The 17,268-nt window shown below is 40.8% G+C and overlaps 1 protein-coding gene and 1 long non-coding RNA gene across 6 annotated transcripts in view; both read left to right on the top strand.

Annotated features, from left to right (window-relative positions):
• MPPED2 (metallophosphoesterase domain containing 2) overlaps positions 1 to 2,802 on the top strand; it is a 110,480-nt gene extending 107,678 nt beyond the window's left edge. For 3 of the 4 annotated variants that reach the window (XM_072864418.1, XM_072864419.1, XM_072864421.1), the window contains exon 7: positions 2,567 to 2,801. In XM_072864418.1, coding sequence (XP_072720519.1) covers positions 2,567 to 2,685 — 119 coding nt within the window. In that variant the 3' untranslated portion in view covers positions 2,686 to 2,801. Of the gene's footprint in view, positions 1 to 2,566 lie in introns of all 4 variants that reach the window. The other variant, XM_072864422.1, reaches the window with a different exon arrangement.
• A 2,510-nt stretch (positions 2,803 to 5,312) lies between these two features.
• Positions 5,313 to 17,173, top strand: LOC140653046 (uncharacterized). Of its 2 annotated transcripts, none has more exons than XR_012043013.1 (3): positions 5,313 to 5,439; positions 11,127 to 11,184; positions 13,096 to 17,173. It is a non-coding gene; the product is annotated as an uncharacterized lncRNA (long non-coding RNA). The 2 variants fall into 2 exon arrangements; XR_012043012.1 differs by lacking the exon at positions 5,313 to 5,439 and adding an exon at positions 8,919 to 9,029.
• The last annotated feature ends 95 nt before the right edge of the window (positions 17,174 to 17,268 follow it).

Genomic DNA, 17,268 nt, shown 5'->3' with positions numbered 1-17,268 from the left:
TCATATTTTAGAAAAGATATTTCCCCACTGTCAGTACCAGATCAGGCGAGTGTGAAGCTTCAGAAACAATAAGCTCAGTTTGTGGCAGTGGAAGAGACTGAGAGATTAAATCCATTTTGGAGATACTTAAATATTTAATACAATTTTGTAGCTTTCATGTGGCTGAGACACACACACTAGGAGTTCTGCCTGAGAGAGAGTGTAAGGGTATGTGACCCTAGAACTCAAAATTACACATTAAATGCTTTATATTGTCCCCCCTGGAGGTTTCTCCATTGACTCTAATTAGGTTCTCCATAGGCTTAAAGATTTGGAGGACTTCATAAAAGAAAAATAAAAAAGGACAGCTTTCTCAACTAGTGGTGTTGGTTTTTCTGAAGCCCTTGTGACTTCATACAATGAGTTTTATGCCAGGTATCTGTAAATAAAGAGTTTATAATGGAAATACTGACATGACCTTAAGTATAGTGGCATGAATAGCAGTCTTTTAATGCACCCAGGAAAAGATTGGATATTTTGTATAAATATTAATCCTTGCATATTAAGAATATGTGAATACAGCAAGACTTCCAGCTAAAACATGTAAATTGTCTCCAGCCTTTGTAGGCACACTGGATGATGAAACTTCTAGTTGTAACAGTGTTAACTAATGGGAGAGGAAGGTATTTTAATGTACAAGATCATTATTATGAGAAAGCACCAAGGAACCATGTGTAGCACCTTACATTTAAATCTCATAGGAAAGGTGGTAGCACATATTAAAAGTGAACGTTCAAATACATTCTTACAAGAATAACTACAAAAAAGTTAAAATCCTGTTTAGTACTTATGCAGAAGACATAAGAACAGCTTGTTTCAGTACAGAAAGAAATAGCCAAGTGTTAAGAGCATTATCTTACCGTGCAATTAATTCTCATCTAACTCCAGCTGAGATGAACATGCACCACATTCCATTAAATCAACAGAGGCTATACACACGTTTTGGTGATGCAGGATTTTTCCCTGGTTGATAAGCAAGAACAACTGCAAACAAGGTTTTTCCCACCATGAGATGATCTAAATCAAAATTGCCAGTCTAAATAAATAAAGTAATACAGGCGGACAGTGCAGCAATTCTGAAGTGATTATTCTTTCTGATAGACACTGTGGGTAGCTGTATTTATCTTAGCTTTCAGACAGCAGTGATCTGTACTGTATCATAATGGTTTAAAAGAAAAACATTTTTTCCCTGTGGGTTAGCAATGGGAAGTTCTCTTCCTCCATGAAACTCTGATTATTTTTTTTCTTTTTTAAAGTACATTTGGTGCCAAATTCTTCCAAGATTTTTTCTAGCTTCTTTGTTAGCTTTTTGTGGATGTCAGCTGAAAACAATGGCAAAGCTTTCTCTCACTTTTTGCACTGGTGGAACTGGAGCCCCTATCTCCTTGTCCTTGAGAGAATGTCTGTAAGAGGAGAGCTTCTGCCTTCTCAGTATCTCTGTACTTTTGTTATAATTCGTTTTCTCACATCACATTTGCTGAATTGAAGGCTCAGGTGTGACTCAGTTCACGGGTTGCTATAGTTTGTTCCACTTACCCAAAATTACTGGAGTGCACAACCCTCTATTGTGTCCTATTCCTGTGCGGCAAGTGGGAGAGAAGGCAGAGGCCAGCAGAGAAACGGCATTGCTGCTGGTTCCTCGGACGCAGTCTGAACAAGAGCATTGCTGGCCAGATGTTTAGAAGGCTGAGAACAGCCTTCAGCGTCCTGAAACTGATGCCATAGTGTTACTGAGGAGTCAAGTCCTTGGCATGATGAAAAACCTGTGATTAATACTCACTTCTTCTTGCTTTTTTATTTGGGAGTGAGTTATCAAGATCACTTCATAATGAAAAGCGTCATCTCTTTAACCTTCACCTCCATTTTCTGCTTAAGCTGGGGGTCATCCATTGACCTCCAGTGCTCTGTTGTGTTTATAGCAGGAGATCCTTTCCTTAGTCACAATTTTCACTAGCAGATAACATACGTGTGTGTGCGCGTGTGTACACGTACGTATGTATGTACGTACATACGTATATTTTACACCAGCTTGGCAGTCCTATGATGAGGAACTGGATGATAGGGGCTAGCATGGGGAAAGCTTATTGGGTTCAGTTCGTTGCCCAGAGCCCAGACAGGGGTTTTTGTAGGCAAAACCAAAGTCACTTCTAAATTTTTTTGTTCCTGATTGGTCTTTTTCTTCTGACAGACATCACAGCCATGCAAACTACAGCTCACTAACTAAGTAATTAGAAGTACCTGTGTGGTTTTGTCTCTGTTTCTGCTGTATCCAGTTGCAACAGAGGATTTTCCATGGCAGGGGGAAAGTTTGTACATAAAACAAAAGCACGAGTTCTTATTTCAAATACAGTACATTGTATTTTTTTAGTCAAGCCTTTGCGGCAGCTTTCAAGAGCTTGTATCATTTTGAAGGGATTAATTTAATTTTATTCCAAAGCATTGATCCCACGACAAGCTTTCAGTGCAGCTGCCCACGGGCAGTATCGTTTGTTTATATTACAGTAAGTGTGACACTTTCTCCCTACAGGTTATGGCATTATGACAGACGGTTACACAACGTACATCAATGCTTCAACGTGTACAGTCAGCTTTCAACCAACCAACCCTCCAATTATATTTGACCTTCCAACCCCTCAAGGATCATGAAGCACTACTGCACATTTGGAACTGGGGAAGGTCTATAAACTGCCATTTTCTAATTATAAAACTTACATTCTGTTACATGTTTATTTCAAAATTGGGGGGGGAGGGAGAATTTTGGGGAACCATGGGGGTTTTGTTTTGGGGTGGGTTTGGGGTTTGGGGTTTTTTGTTTGTTTGGGTGGGTTTTGTTGGGTTGGTTTGTTTTTTTTTTTGTAAATCGCTGGTACAAAAGAAACAAGAAGAAAAGTTAGAGGTTGTGCTTTTTGGAAATGCAGCATTCATTTTAAATTGATAAAGCGTTGTGAATTTGTAAAATGAATTTTGTTTTTCAATAAATTTGCCATTGTAAATTGTTATAGTGTTCTCAAAAGGACAGCCAAGCTTTCTTTTAATAAGTGAGAGACCTTATTTTAATATTATATTATAAGCTAAAAAATAGGCAGCATTTAAAAACACCCAAATTTGCACAACTTATGTTATTGTCGGGGTTTTTTTAAGTGTCTTCTTTTTCCCTAGGTCTAAACGTTAGCTTTTCATCTCCATTTATATCAATTTTTTTAGTAGCACAAACAATATTTTGGGGTCCATTTACCTCTTGATATGTGTGCATGTACTGAAACTTGTTTCTATTAGAATGCAGCAAGGGGAGAATAGACTTCTCCATTGTTTGTCTCTACCTGCTTTATACGTTAAAGACTGATATAGATAGCCACAGCCTGTATGTGATATCTACCTTTTATTGTTTGTTTTTAAATTATTTTAGCTTTAAAAGACTGGGGGTGAAAGCTGCAAAGTGCAGGTATTTCATGCAGTAAAAAAAAAAATGTAAATGCGGACTCCTTTTAAATATGAATTTATATATATATGTATTTTTTGTGCATTATAACTAAGCTAGGATTTAATATTGCCAGTATAGCATCTGCAAAATTATGCTGTACAGCACATCTAAATTATGAAGGATGTGTCACATTTTCCAAGTGCTCAAGGCCTTCAAGAGCCCGAGTTAAATCTTTGTCGTAGTTCAGGCATGTATAGAGTCAAATGGATACAATCAAGCCTAACTAAAATAAGGCTTAGTTGTCCTTTATATTTAAATATTCTTCTTGTCTTTTTATTTCCTTTTTCTTATTTTGCACTGTGTGTAAATGCAATCTCGCTAGCACAAAATATTGATGCAGATAGTTATTTCTGTTCTATCACTGTAAATGCTATTGAGCTTTGTTCTGTTTTATGTTACCTTGTTAATGGAATTTAGAAAAGCAGTTGTTTCTTTAAATTTATTGTGATATTATATCTAGCGGCCTTTATATGCAAATAAAATTGCAAGATTTTTAAATATGTGGTTTAAGGGAATTTTGCATTTTTCTGTGGCATTAACAATTGGGGGGGGCAGTGATAAGGGTAAGTAAGAACTTTTCTATTTCTCAATAAATTTTTATTGCTTACCATTCATAGGATGTCAGTTGGGTCAATAAAGCACTCAGACTTTTCCTTCCGTTTCTCTGCCATCCATCTTTCCATTCCTTTTAGACAGAAGAGATTTTGTCTTCAGATGTTGTAATTCAGTGCAGCCAAGTTTGCGCAGTTAAGCCTTGTAGGATACTATCCCAGGCGACAAGAGGAAGAATTGATTAGGCAGTAACCTTTGTACTTCCTCACTTGGTCATTAGTACCGAGCTGCAGGTGCCTTATGCTCATCCCCCGTGGGTTAAGAAATGAATAGTCATAGATGAAATATATCAGTTTTTATCTGGATCTCTTCTCAGTTTTGTGGCTACAGTGGGATCCACCACTGGCAAGAGAATTGCAGGGGAGTGTGGCTCAGTGTATGCCAGTAGAATGGCAAACACAACAGGACCTGCTGGTGTTGCTGCAATACAGTTAAGTATGTAATACCAGAATCTTGCTGAAAAATATAACTTACAGCTGTGAAAATCCATTTTCAAACATGAGAAGATAAGGCACTGTTTTCATGAATCTGCATCTGCAGTAACATGAAACAAGATCTGGGGAGCCACAGAGTATTCCCGTTTATCTTAGCAGGTTGTTCACTTTTGACATTATTTTGATACAAAGGTTATAGACAACAAATTCTAGGCTCTTAGAGCAGAGCGCTACTCCGAGGATGGCTGCTTGTGTATTTTGATGCAATGCGCATTACACATAACTATGGAGTTAGGCTGAAATTTTCAGATTTATAAGGCTGCTATACCAACATCTTCTCTGGGAAAGAAGCTGCTGTACCTCTTAAATCTAGTTATTGTTTTGTATGTGGAATTTCTTGTCAGGTTTTCTCAGTCTTAAATGGTATCTGCTCTGCTCTGCTTTGCTTGCAGTGCTGATTATTTTATCAATTGAGCCAAAGGGAGAACAGTCACCAAATATCAGTCCTTCCTTTCAGATGTAGATGCAGGATCTGTCTTGTGGGGTTTTTTCAGCCAGCAACGGGAAGGCCTAGGGAATTGGTATTGGCAGCCACAGCTGTTTACTGGCAAAGAACATGGCTACATTTAAGATGGCTGTCCTTCCTCAGATAAAGCGTTTATCTTGGAGCACATAGAAATCATATATATAGCGCACCTCAGATCATTCTCGTTACTGATCTGTCGCTTGTTGTCACTGCATAAGGAGGAAATACCCATCACCTGGGATGCTTCGTAGTGCCATGAACTTCCAGACGAGCAGAGAATAGCCACTGCATCTGGATTGCTTTCCAGCCTTCTGAAGGACCTGGCGCATCTTCGCTAGCTAGGACAGGTACAGTTCACGGCACCAGTTTGTCATTTTCCACTTCAGGTATCTGCCTCTAGTGAAAACTGGGTTTTAAAATGTTAAGCCAGCAGCTTTGTTCCAGGATTTGACCAGCCTGAAGCCTTCTGGCAGCAGACGGAGCCAGATGAGTAAGGCTGGCATAAGTTCAGCCAGGAGTCTGCCTTGGGTAAGACTGGTAGTGAGAAAATACCAGAAGCCATGCCTTGAAGAAGCAAAAGTCTGTACCAGACTCTGCAATAAACTGGTACATCGAGCTGTAGATGTCCTAAAGGTGTGTATCTTTTGGTTTCAACTGTTTGCCGTATGGCTTTTTGGCTGTGCGGTGCAGCAGGTGAGTTATCAAGGGGTTCTGCACTGGGATATGGGGGCCTGGATGTGTAACAACAGGCTAAGACTCTCTACTTCCATTTAGACAAGCGTCGAAGATAGTCACTGCTTTGTCACCCGTTGATGTTGGTGCTGAACACAGCTGTTAATGTAGAGAGATACCTAATCTTCAGGGGTACTTTCTGAGCGTGCATTTTCTCTTGTGTTTTCTTCCTTTCTGGCTCTGTCAGCTTCACCTTGCATACCACTGGTTGTTCAGCACTGAGCTTGTTCTTCTCCATGGCAGGATCTTTTTAATTTTATTCCCTCAATTTTCCTTCGTCCTTTCAGAAATTGATCTAGCTTTTCCTCTTCTGAGAAAGCTATCATTTTGGCTATTACAAAAAGGCCAGGAAAACATTAGCAGTTTGGCATTTTTTCTTTCTGTACTCTTTAGAGATTTTGAAATGTATGTGTCTGTCTTTGCTGTCACAGGCAGGTAATTTTCCTTTGCTGGATGTCAGCCATATCTGACAATCAGGGTAAATGGGACACAGTATGATTTGAAGAAGTTTGATTTCACAGGGAGGCAAAAGTGTGATGAATCTGCTGCTTTTCAAGGATCCTTCACTACTAAAAGTAGCTCGATATCTGTATGCAGAATAAACCTGGGATAATAAGTCTTTCTCTGGGGTCTGATCCAAGCCCATTGAACTCACTGGGAGTCTTTCTATTGACTTCAGCTGGCTTTGGATCAGACACCTGGCATCTATCTGGATTGTGTTTCTGTCTATTACTCATCCTTCAAACTGGAGGAGATGGTCCCTGGTTAACATGCAAGAACCTCTTGGCAGGAAGAGGGACCTACCTATTGTAAGTGCTGAATCTTTCCAAGTGATTGATTAACAGCAGCGTAGTCGATTAACCTTTCTTCTTCTGAGAGCAGCTTTCATCTAGTCATCTCGATAAGGCTGAAAGCAGTCAAGGCCTTTATCAGGGGAGGGCTGCAGAACAGGATGTTCCCCAGAGGTGATTGGTTCCCAATTCTCTCTGCATAGTGAATTTAGTGAATTCAGCAGACCTTGAGGTCAAGCATTTATTAGGCTAAGAGACTGTCAAATCAATCTGGTCTACTCCAGGCAAGTTCTACCAGGAGAATGGGTTTTGCCAAGACTCTGTCTAAGAAATAGATTGATGACTAACTCCTGGTTGAAGCTGCCTTTCTCTTTTCCATTTTCCGTGAATCAGATTTTTTCCCCTCACTGACACCAATATTTTCTCCCTAGGCAAATTTTATTAAGGAAACTCCTGGAAACAATCTGTAATTTAAGTCGCAGGGAGACTTCCAAACTCCGTAGCCCTTCCATTCTGTGTTAAATTGACCCAAGGGATTTCTTTGAGACCTTGCTTTTGACCACACCTGATTGAATTACATTTCTGGAATTTTCTTTTCAACCCTTCTCCCCCCCCCCCCCCCCTTTTTTTTTTTAATCTTGATATTTTCTAGCAGTTATAGATAGGCAGGGACCCTGATTTTCCCTGCCCAACATGCTAACTTCTTATTGGAAGGAGAAATGCATTGTAAAAGTTGTGAGGAGCAAAGCCTGCAACACAAAGCAGTGTATTTTGTCTTTCCTCTGGTTTGGGATATAGATCCTAACTTCCTTGCAGATTCCTCATTTGCAGTAACCAGTCTTTTATGCACCATCATGTTGCTAATTTACATTCACATGCTACTCGGATGAAATAATGTTATGATCAGGCTGGGACAACTATGTCAGCTGTCAGTCCTCGTAGGACACCCTATGCACTTTTGCAGAAGGTCCCAGCCATCAAAGCACTGTCTGACCTATAGAAGCACAAAGAAAGGAACCCTAATAAATGAGTGCAGCCGAAGTGCAACATGGAAGGCTAAAGTCAGGATTTAACATTTTCAACTTCAGTTCTTGTCAGCCTAATCAAGAGAAAATGCAAGAGAAGTTTGAGTGAGTTTTAGTGCACGAAATTGTGTTTCAGTCATCCATATTGATATATTTTTTCCCCATCTAGTTATCACTTTCCATACCTCCACCTCTGGCTTGAACCAGCCAGTTTTGTAACGATTTATTTATGATGTGGCTATAAGGATACATCTTGTTTTGGTTTACCTCTTAAGTTTTTCTGAGGAAGTTTTCCTCAGGCTCAATTAACTTTATTATATAATAGAATCAAGAGGAGTCCTTCATTTCTTCTAGGCAGCATTTCCCTGCAGTTCGTACTACACAATTTAGTAATTTATTTTGTACCTAAGGTTTAGATTAATGGGAGAGGGTCTGACAAAAACATGTACCTCAGTTTAGGATAACCGAATGAATGGCCTACCTTCATGTCTTCCTCAAACAGTGAGTAGTATTTATCTAGGTAGATGGCTCCATGGTACAATAGGACTTGTCAGCTTTATGAACTGAGGAGTTAGGACTGCAAGAGTCCTAAGAGAGAAGACTTTTAAACTACAAAACATTCAAAAGTAGACGTGAAAGTGTAGATATAAAAGTATAAAACAAAAGACTTAAGTCTTTCTCAAATCCCATTAAAATGTATTTTTGTACTACTGTTCCTATTAATGTGGCTCAAACATGTCAGTTTGTTGCCAAGGGCTTTCCGTGATGAAATGTTAGAAAAGGAACAACCCAACAAATTTTAATTTTTTTGCATACTGTGTACAAGCGTTTTCAACATTCACTGGCATGTGAGTATTTCAGCAAAGTATTTTTTGTTTTCTGGCTGCTGGGAGTCACTGCAATTGGAGTGTAACTTTTCTTTTTTTGTTAATTGTCGGTATAGGTAGTATTGCCCAAAGTCAGCATGGATCTGGTTGGTTTGGGAGCTCATTACACGCATAACAAGGGATCTCCCATGTAAGGCTGAGTCTAAAGGGACAAGATGCTGAAAAGGTAGAGAAAAGGAGTCTCTTGAGTTAACAGATTGAAAAGTGACCAACTTGCCCAAGATCACACAGGAAATCTCACAATCCTAAGAACTGAATCTGCATCTCCTGAGCAGTGTTCTAGCTCTTTAATTACAGTTTTCCTTTTTGTATACTTTGCAAATAGATGGAGAAACCAATTCCTTTGTTACCCCAAGAACAAAGCTGCTGCTATGAAAATCATCCCAGGATCCTGGAACACAGGCTGGCTTGTGACAGGGGAGACTTCCAGCTAGACAGAAAACAAAAATCAAAGCCGATTCCTGCATTTTTAATCAAGCTAGAATAGAGGAAGGATAAACAGGTAAAACCAAGCTCTTGGTAACAGAACAAGCAAGCTCTTAGACGCACAGCAAAACCTTCATCAACCGTCCTGAAGTGTTAAAGTGCATTTTATGTTTTTTCTTCAGCAGGCAAATAAGTGATGAATTAGCTTAGTCCAAACTCTCTGAAGATGATCACTAGCATAGATTCTTTAAAAGGTCTGAAGCAGGTACAAAATCTTTACATTACTGTAAGATACAGACTACAGCTCTGTCAGTAACACCACATTGGCTTTGAGTTAGGAGGTATCTAGAGAATTTTGGAGACAATGTATTTGAGCATCATATTGACACTACAAGGCATCTGGCTTAAGCCCAACTCAGGCTGGGAGAGTGGCAGTTCCTAAGAGGAGCTAAATTGTATTGATTGAAGGTCTCCTAATCAACAGAACAACTTCTTGTACAAAGTGCTATTGAATTTACTGTAGACTTAAAACTACAAAATACATAGGCTTATTATTCATAATCAATTATACTAGATGTAAAACTTTGAAATTCAACAGCTTTATCAGCTTAAAATGAAACTCAAGTGGTTTATTTTTATCTTTGATTTGCGTTTCTATTATCAAACTGAGGCCAGATTTTCAGATATCTTTACGTTGCCAGGAGCATTTGAAAAATCCTATTGGACACCCCATCACTTTGGTGGCATTTAAATCTATCACTTTATGGTATCTAGGAGTAGGTAAAAAAAAATCCAGTTTTGTGACATGTCCTATGCAAAAAAATCTTACCTGTTGCTCCAAGATTACTTGGGAGCTACTACAGTTACCAGTTAGACTTAAGGACAGTGGATAGTTGCAGATAAAATTTACTGTTCTTAGTATAATGCCCTACAGCAAACAATCGCCTATGCAAATACCTGCTGCTTGGAAAAGCTGCGGCTCTTGTTTGCCATGCCAGCGGCACTCCAGGCAAGGCTAAGACCTTCTCGACTTGGTGTTACTTGTCCAATATGGTAAGAGAGTCCCTTTACTGTGAAGCCCAAGTCAAGCAAGAATCAGGGAAAGCAAAAAGCGGGCAACTATGCTATTTTTACTGTTGGAGCAGCCATGAGACAAAAATTAAGTTTATCAGCCACAGTCCCACCAGTGACCTGTGGCCAAATTAAGGGCTGAATCCTTATTTCTTGATCGGACAGCTTGCTGCTGTTCAGTTCCCCACAGCTTTTTATTTGAAAAGATCTTAGAATGAGAATGAGCCAGCTTCCTAATCCTAACTCAGAGAAACAAAATAATTTAAAACCCCACAAAACATTTCACATTAAAGCTGTTATTTGAACCAGTGATAACCAATAGATACCAGAAAGGGCATTCTAAAGACATACTGGATTTCCAGGCTTAAGTATGTAGGCTATAACTACTGCAAATGTTAGACAAACAGTATTTTGTGACTTGTTTACTGAAATTTTCCTTCTTCTGATAAAGCTTGCAAGGGTGTGTGCCGAAGTGCCCAGGACAGGAACAATTTTAAGACCATCCCACTTCAGATTTTTTGTGTGTGTTTGGGTTGGGGGGGTGTTGGGGTTTTTTTTTGTGAGTTAGTTCACAAGGCACTATTCCTTGGGTAGGAAGTGCTCTTTGTTGAAATCTTAATCCCAGTTTAATTTTTTTCAGACCAGCCAGTCGGACTTCTATACGCCGTGCAGTAAATTTTTTTCTTAAACTGTGTTTTGATAGATTTAGCTCCCTGCTGTAAAGCCATGCTCGAACAATGGGGGCAGGTAAGCAGCATGGTTGCGCTGATGATTTAGAGTTTGCTGGCTTTTATATGGAACAAGAGGAAAGCTGGTCTGGTGTCAGCAGTCATTACCTTCTGTCTGTGATGTGCTTTCCCGACACAGCGGCACTTGAGAGACTGCTTTGTAACTACGTTACTAGGAAAACAGACTTTTCCAAGGAACGAACTATCTATCTGGAGTGTAGTAACCATATGCAGACAACCCCAGCTGTAGTTGTGGCTTTCACTAGTATCGTTTACAGGCCTGAATATTTGTATAAATGCCAATTAAGCTGTGGTAGCATTATTTGTCACAGAAAGCTTGGCCATATAATGAAAATACCTCTTTCTGTTGCCAGACAATTTGAAGAGGACTTTTACTGGAACAAATCGGCCTTGTGTGATTACAGAATTGCAGTAAGTAGTTTCAGCATTTCTGTGGATCTGATATTTTATGAAGTTGGTGAAACTGCTCGAGTGGGTTAGGGATGCAGGACTGGGTGCTGTGAAATCTCTGACGAAACAGCAAGACCTGACGGGTTATAAGAAGAGCACTTCTACTGATGGAACAATCTTAAAGCCCAAGAATATGGCAACGAAAGAAATACTGGAAATGTGTTTAGAAGGAGATAACACAAAATTTACTCCCTCCTCCAAATACACATTCAAACAAGAACATCTTGTCTGAAGTAAGTTTGACCAGCAGCAATTATAGCACTGATTTTAGAAATTAATATGAAACACAATGCATGTGCCTATGAATCATCCTGCATATTAATTTGTATATTAGTTACTGAAATAGCTGTTTATACTTTTCTGGCCTCTAAAAATCAGTGTGTAGCCACGCTATTGCCTATTTGTTACTATATGCGTAGGCCAACACTGTGATGATAATTTGATACATCCACAGTAAGAAGTAGATGACCTGCCATGTAGTTCAACTGGTTCTTTCTCCTTTGAGAGAAGATAGTAGCTTTTCATAGCAAATGAAGCCTCTCTAATCTTCAACCATTGTCCATTTACACATGAATAAATAGGTTAAACTGTTCATAAAACGACAGAGTCATACCGAAGAGTATTACAAAGTGGCAGTAGCAAAACTGAAAAGCAGTCCATTATATTCTGCTCTGGATAGTACCTGCCAACATACTGAAGACCGAGTACAGTATTGGATAACGATCAAGTTAATGGGTATGAGGAAATACGGTTATTCAGAAAAGGGTCTTGCCCTCATTCCTGCTGCCAGGGGACGCGAGTGTTCTCGCAACAGCCCTCCAGAGCTCAGCGCAGCAGTGGACTGGTTTCCTCTGGGTGAGGACCCTGCCCCACCACCTGAATGGCCATAAGGAAGTAAAATGTGCCCGATTACACGACGATTCTGTCTCTGCGTAAAAGAGCAGTGAGTTTCATTACGTAATTAGTTCTTATTTTCCTGCGTACTTCTTTGTGGTCTGGATGGCACAGGAACCTTTCAATCACACATCACGTTTCCTCCTCTGCAGCAGTACCTCTGGGGTCTGCTCCTGCCCGCCGTCAGGCTGAGCGCTGGGGAACGCTGCAGGTTCCCCTGGCCAGCACCCGCCGCCCCACGGGACTTCCCTAAAGCAACGGGAACGGGTACCGGAAACAGGCAGGAGAGAGAACAAGTGGTAGGCAGTAGCAATATGTTTTACAGTGTGTTGGCATGCACAGCAGAATGGTATTCTTCTAGGATATAAATAAGCATAAAAGAATACCAGTATTACTCTATCAAGCAGGAATGATTAACTGAGCTAGGCAGTTTCCCAAGCCCATCATTGTCCCTTACACTCTAGAAAGCTGCCATGATCCTATAATAATCACTGGATGTTATCTTTCCATTTGGATAGTTTGTCCAATATAATTCAGCCTGGACTTACAGCTCATCCCTACTGTAATAGGTCACCATATGCTTCACATCTGGTCCTACAAAAAAAGCCATATTACACATACGATAGCAACTATTTTAGGGAACAGTCTCCAGAGATCCGTAAGTGTGACTAGCAGTCTTGACAGCTTAGCAGTTTCATTAATCAGCATTAAAACCTCATTTTACTATTACAGGCATAATTACTACTAGTTCAAATGATGACTAAAACAAGCAATTTCACGAGTTTTGTTATTTAGCAAGCTGATAAGGCAATTTTTTCTAGGACGTAGGCACTTAAAAAAACCAAACGGCAAGTCCACCACTTTGTCTCATCAAAAGTCATTGGACCAAATTGACCCCATCAGTAATGATAGAGCAGAAGTGTATTTAATCAGAAAACAAGAGAACGATGTAGATTTCTTCGTATTTATGTTTCCCAGAGTTTGGATCTCTGGTTTGTCACAGGAGACAGTGCTGCATTAGGATTGCCTGGAATATCTGAATATCTGCTATCAGGTGAATATTTCAGTTTACTATTGGGATCTAACTTTAGCTTTTATCTGAGAGGGGGAGGGAAAAGAAAAAAAACCCCAGTTTGCAGATAATAGTATGCAGAGAAATTATGTCTTCTCTTGCCTTACACACCACATCCTGGAATCCACTGGTATTTAAAGCACTTGAAGTCTTCCTATGAGGATAAAACACAAGAGCTTGGATAACTCACTGACTGCCATGTGCAATTCCATGCATGTGTCCATCGTTCTTCTCCAGTGTCCTAACAGCCTTTTCTTAAGATACCATGCTCTAAAACATTAATTAAGAGGAGGGTATGCAAGGTGGACAGGTACGTTCTAACTTTCAGTAGTTCATATTGTGAGACAGCTGCCTGGCAAACTGAGAAAAATGTCCTTAAAAAGAGCCAGAGAATAATAATTTGGTTCCCTTCTCCATTACCTACTGAATCCAAATTCATCCTATGCTCCATACAGTACAGCTGACAGCTTTGAACTTCACTGGCTCTGGGTCCTCAGCTTTTCAGAGGGACTCCCTTGTCGGCCACTACTGAATGGGCCAGAAAAAGCAAACTTCATCTTCTTTAAGCAAAACGCTTTCTTCTTCCCTACCGAAAGAAGAGTTACTTTCTATCAAATTTAGCGAAGATTTGGGATTTCTGGACCCCCCATTCAGTGTAGCAGCAAGGTATATGTACTGCCTTAAAACCTTGGCAGGATACGGGCTAATTTCCAGGTGTTTCGTTATAATGGGAAATCTTCTAGAAGTGCTCTGGAATAGTGGGCATGCCTCTGCTCTGCATGTGTCCTGTGGGCACCTCTTCCAGAACAAACAATTCCTTCAGCACTCGCAGCCAAAATTTCCCCTTTTCCTTCTGATGGGCAGAAAGTTGTTTCATTCTTCCTACACAAGGGTGACTAATTTAGCATGGTTTTGGTGGGCAGCTTTTGGGTACTCTGCATTACGAGCAATGATGTACCCATGTTAAATGAACTATGTTACAGCTACAGAGCAAGGAAAGACATTTATCCCAGGCACTGCAATTAAATTGGGTTTACTCCATATCCCACCTTTAAATAAGCTAGATATTGGGGTAAATGAGCGGGGATGCTGACCCAGAGCTGCCCCGTGAGGTCTCTTTAAGGGCCATCCACGGTCAGCGCAGGCTGGCTCCCTGCCAGGTTAGAAACTGGAGCAGGAGGCATTGGAAATCCCTTGAAAACTGTCATTTTTTGAACTGCCAAGAACTGTGATGCTAATCAAGGAAAACGCGGGAGATGTACTGGATTCTTTACACGAGCAGGTCTCCAGGGTTGAAATTTATTTTAAGCTTGTGCTTATTTTTAGAGCGTTTCTTGCTGTTGTTGTCAAACCTATGCTAAAGCAATTATTGCCTGTGAGGGTCACCCAGAGTTCAGTATTACTGGAAAACTTACAGCAGGGCTGTGAATGGCCTGAACAGCTCTGCAGAGCAGCCTGCACAGACCCTGTCGCTTAAAGAAACAGAGCAGCTTCCTTCTGGCCTCCCTGCCTTCCTCCTTTTATTTTTATTTTTTTAAATGAGAAGCAGGTTTGAGCCCTTTTCTTTAATTGCATCAAGCCATACTGCTGAAATACCCCTCCCCACTCCAAGTAGCCCACTCCCTCCCAAAGGCACACCCGGACCTGCACTAGGGCGGCAGCTCCATCCTCCTTTCGCCTGGCCCCTCAGGGTATTGAACAAGCCATCATTAGGCTTCAGAGCAACCCACTGAGACAAGATCTGTTTTAACGTACGGTCTAAAACGGGTGAACCAAGGTATAGACAAGATAAAGTTATGACAAATGAAAGCCAAAACAAGAAACAAACATAGCCATCTAAGGGAACCCCTCAGACATGCTTCCCCCTTGATCAGCTGCTCCTTTTCTGTCCGGCCGAAGCGGTGGGTGCGGAGTTGTGCTGCTGCAGCACGCGAGTTACTACTGCGTGAAAGCAAGCGCTGTCCCAGCGACGGTCTGCTCCCTCCATGCAGCTTCATTTGAATCTTCACATTTTCTAACTGATGCACAAACTCTTTTCTTAAATAACATCATTTTTACATTTAGACGAGTTAAGAGACTAATTTTTCTACTCAGTCCCTTGGCTGGGGAATTACTGAGTAATGCAAGGCAGCTGTTCCTGCATTTGGAAGCTCTAATACTCAGAACTTGCGTAGAGAAAGAAGCCTGTGCTAGGGAGAAAGAGCGGGACAGGAAGAGCAGGGATCCTGGGCTGGCTGCTCAAAGGAAGGACGAGGATTTTATGAACCTGCATCAGAGCCCTATAGCCATCCTCTCCACCACAGAAGGAGGACTCAACAACCTAGGTAAGTACTATATTTCTTGTGTGAAAGCCATATTCATTGCTTTTCTCCCTGCTGTAAAAGCAGAATACATGTGGGGCCAGAGCTGTCCCAAAATGCGTTATATTTTGACGGTTATGCTCCAGAGAAAAGTAGGATGGATGTAGCTGTTGTTTTGGGGGGGAAGGAAAGATTTACAAAAGAACAAAAAAAAAAAAATCAGAAAACTGCCTTCTTTCCTTACTTACCTCATACACTTTTTGAAGCAGCCCATCAGCTGCTGTGAATTTGCACACTTTGCTGAGGAGCTGGGCTGCTTCATTTATAGCAGCTGCAGGTGGAGGGCTACTTGACATATGTGTGTGTATTTTTATATGCGTGTACACATACAACATCATCATGTTTTCACTTTTATGTGTGTGTGTATATAAACCGAAAATGAAAGTGCGTCGATGCTTTGTGCATTGACAAGCATCCACACGTGTCAAGGCAGCTGGTTTTATGGGATACGCGTACAGACGCACAGAGTTTGAGGACTGTTTTCATTATACCCAACTGGGAAGGTTTTTAATAACAGGGCTCAAGAAGTTGCAAGAGAGATTTATTTTCAACTTCTCTGTCATTCATGAAAAATAGCTGCTCGCAGATAAACCTGTTTATTAACTCAAAGAGTCATGATTATTGGCAATCCTCGGGACAAATCTCTTGGACAACACAGAAATGCCGCAATTTTCATCACGAACGGATTTTATTAGGTACTGTGGAACTGCAGAAGAGCGGGTTCAGGCCTGATCCTGCACCCAGTGGACTCAAAGGTTTTGCTACTCATCTCACAACTGCAGGCAAGCTCTGGCACTGCTAATGCTAGTCAGGCACAGTGGTTTTATTTGGTAACAGAGAGTAGAAACAAAATCAGAATTCTGATACCAGCCTTTGGTGGAAATATTTTTTTCTTCTCTGATCATAATTATCATATTTAATAATTAGAAGTATGTGTACTAGGTAAGCACAGCAGGATCAAAATAATTTGCTGATGGAGAGACTGAGGCCTTCAGGAAGGGGTCAGTCTTTATTGCCTGTGAGGGTGCTGTCAGCATAAATAATTATCATGAACTTCAACTTCAAGCAATCAAACTTCATCGTATTGAAGGAGCCCCATTAAATGCTCAGATTGTTCTTAATTTGATCTAGTGCAGTCAATTCCTTAGGGAAAGAGAGACGGCAAAAAAATCAATACAGCATCGCGAAGGAAGCCGAGGTGCCTTGGTCGTGTCGACCAGGGGAAGTGGAACCATCTGAAGGAGGGGAGTTTGTCTCGGTCCTGCTGAGACACAAGGCCGATAAACCTTGTTGAACTGGTCCGGAGCCCTCGAATCGCTCGGACCAGATGACGAGTTTCAAAGGCAACTCAGCTGAGCTAAATTAAACTCGGAGCAGCATTTCTTCTAAAGCTCTGCTGAGATGGTATTAAGCTCCTCTTTTAGGTTTCCTTGTTTCCCAGTTCTTATCCAGCCACTTTGCATGACGGCATCTGGTCTGCTGTGATGATGCTTTTCCACCGCTCGCTCGGGGCTGCCTCCCCTCGGGTTTAACTTCTTCTGTCTTCAGAGAGAGGCAGAGGGCGACGCAGGTTCCAATGCACCTTCTGTTCCCTTTCTGTGTATAGTTCTGCAAGCCAAAATACGCTGCTGGTTTCAATTTATTTTTAAAAAAATCTCCATTCATCACTTTCTTCAAAGGAGACAGTGAAATACTAGACATTAAAAGGGAAAGACCCTG

This window comes from Ciconia boyciana, chromosome 6, assembly GCF_034638445.1.
Source record: "Ciconia boyciana chromosome 6, ASM3463844v1, whole genome shotgun sequence".
Lineage (NCBI taxonomy): Eukaryota > Metazoa > Chordata > Aves > Ciconiiformes > Ciconiidae > Ciconia > Ciconia boyciana.
Note: the sequence above shows the minus strand (reverse complement) of the source record. Positions and strands in the feature narration are given on the sequence as shown.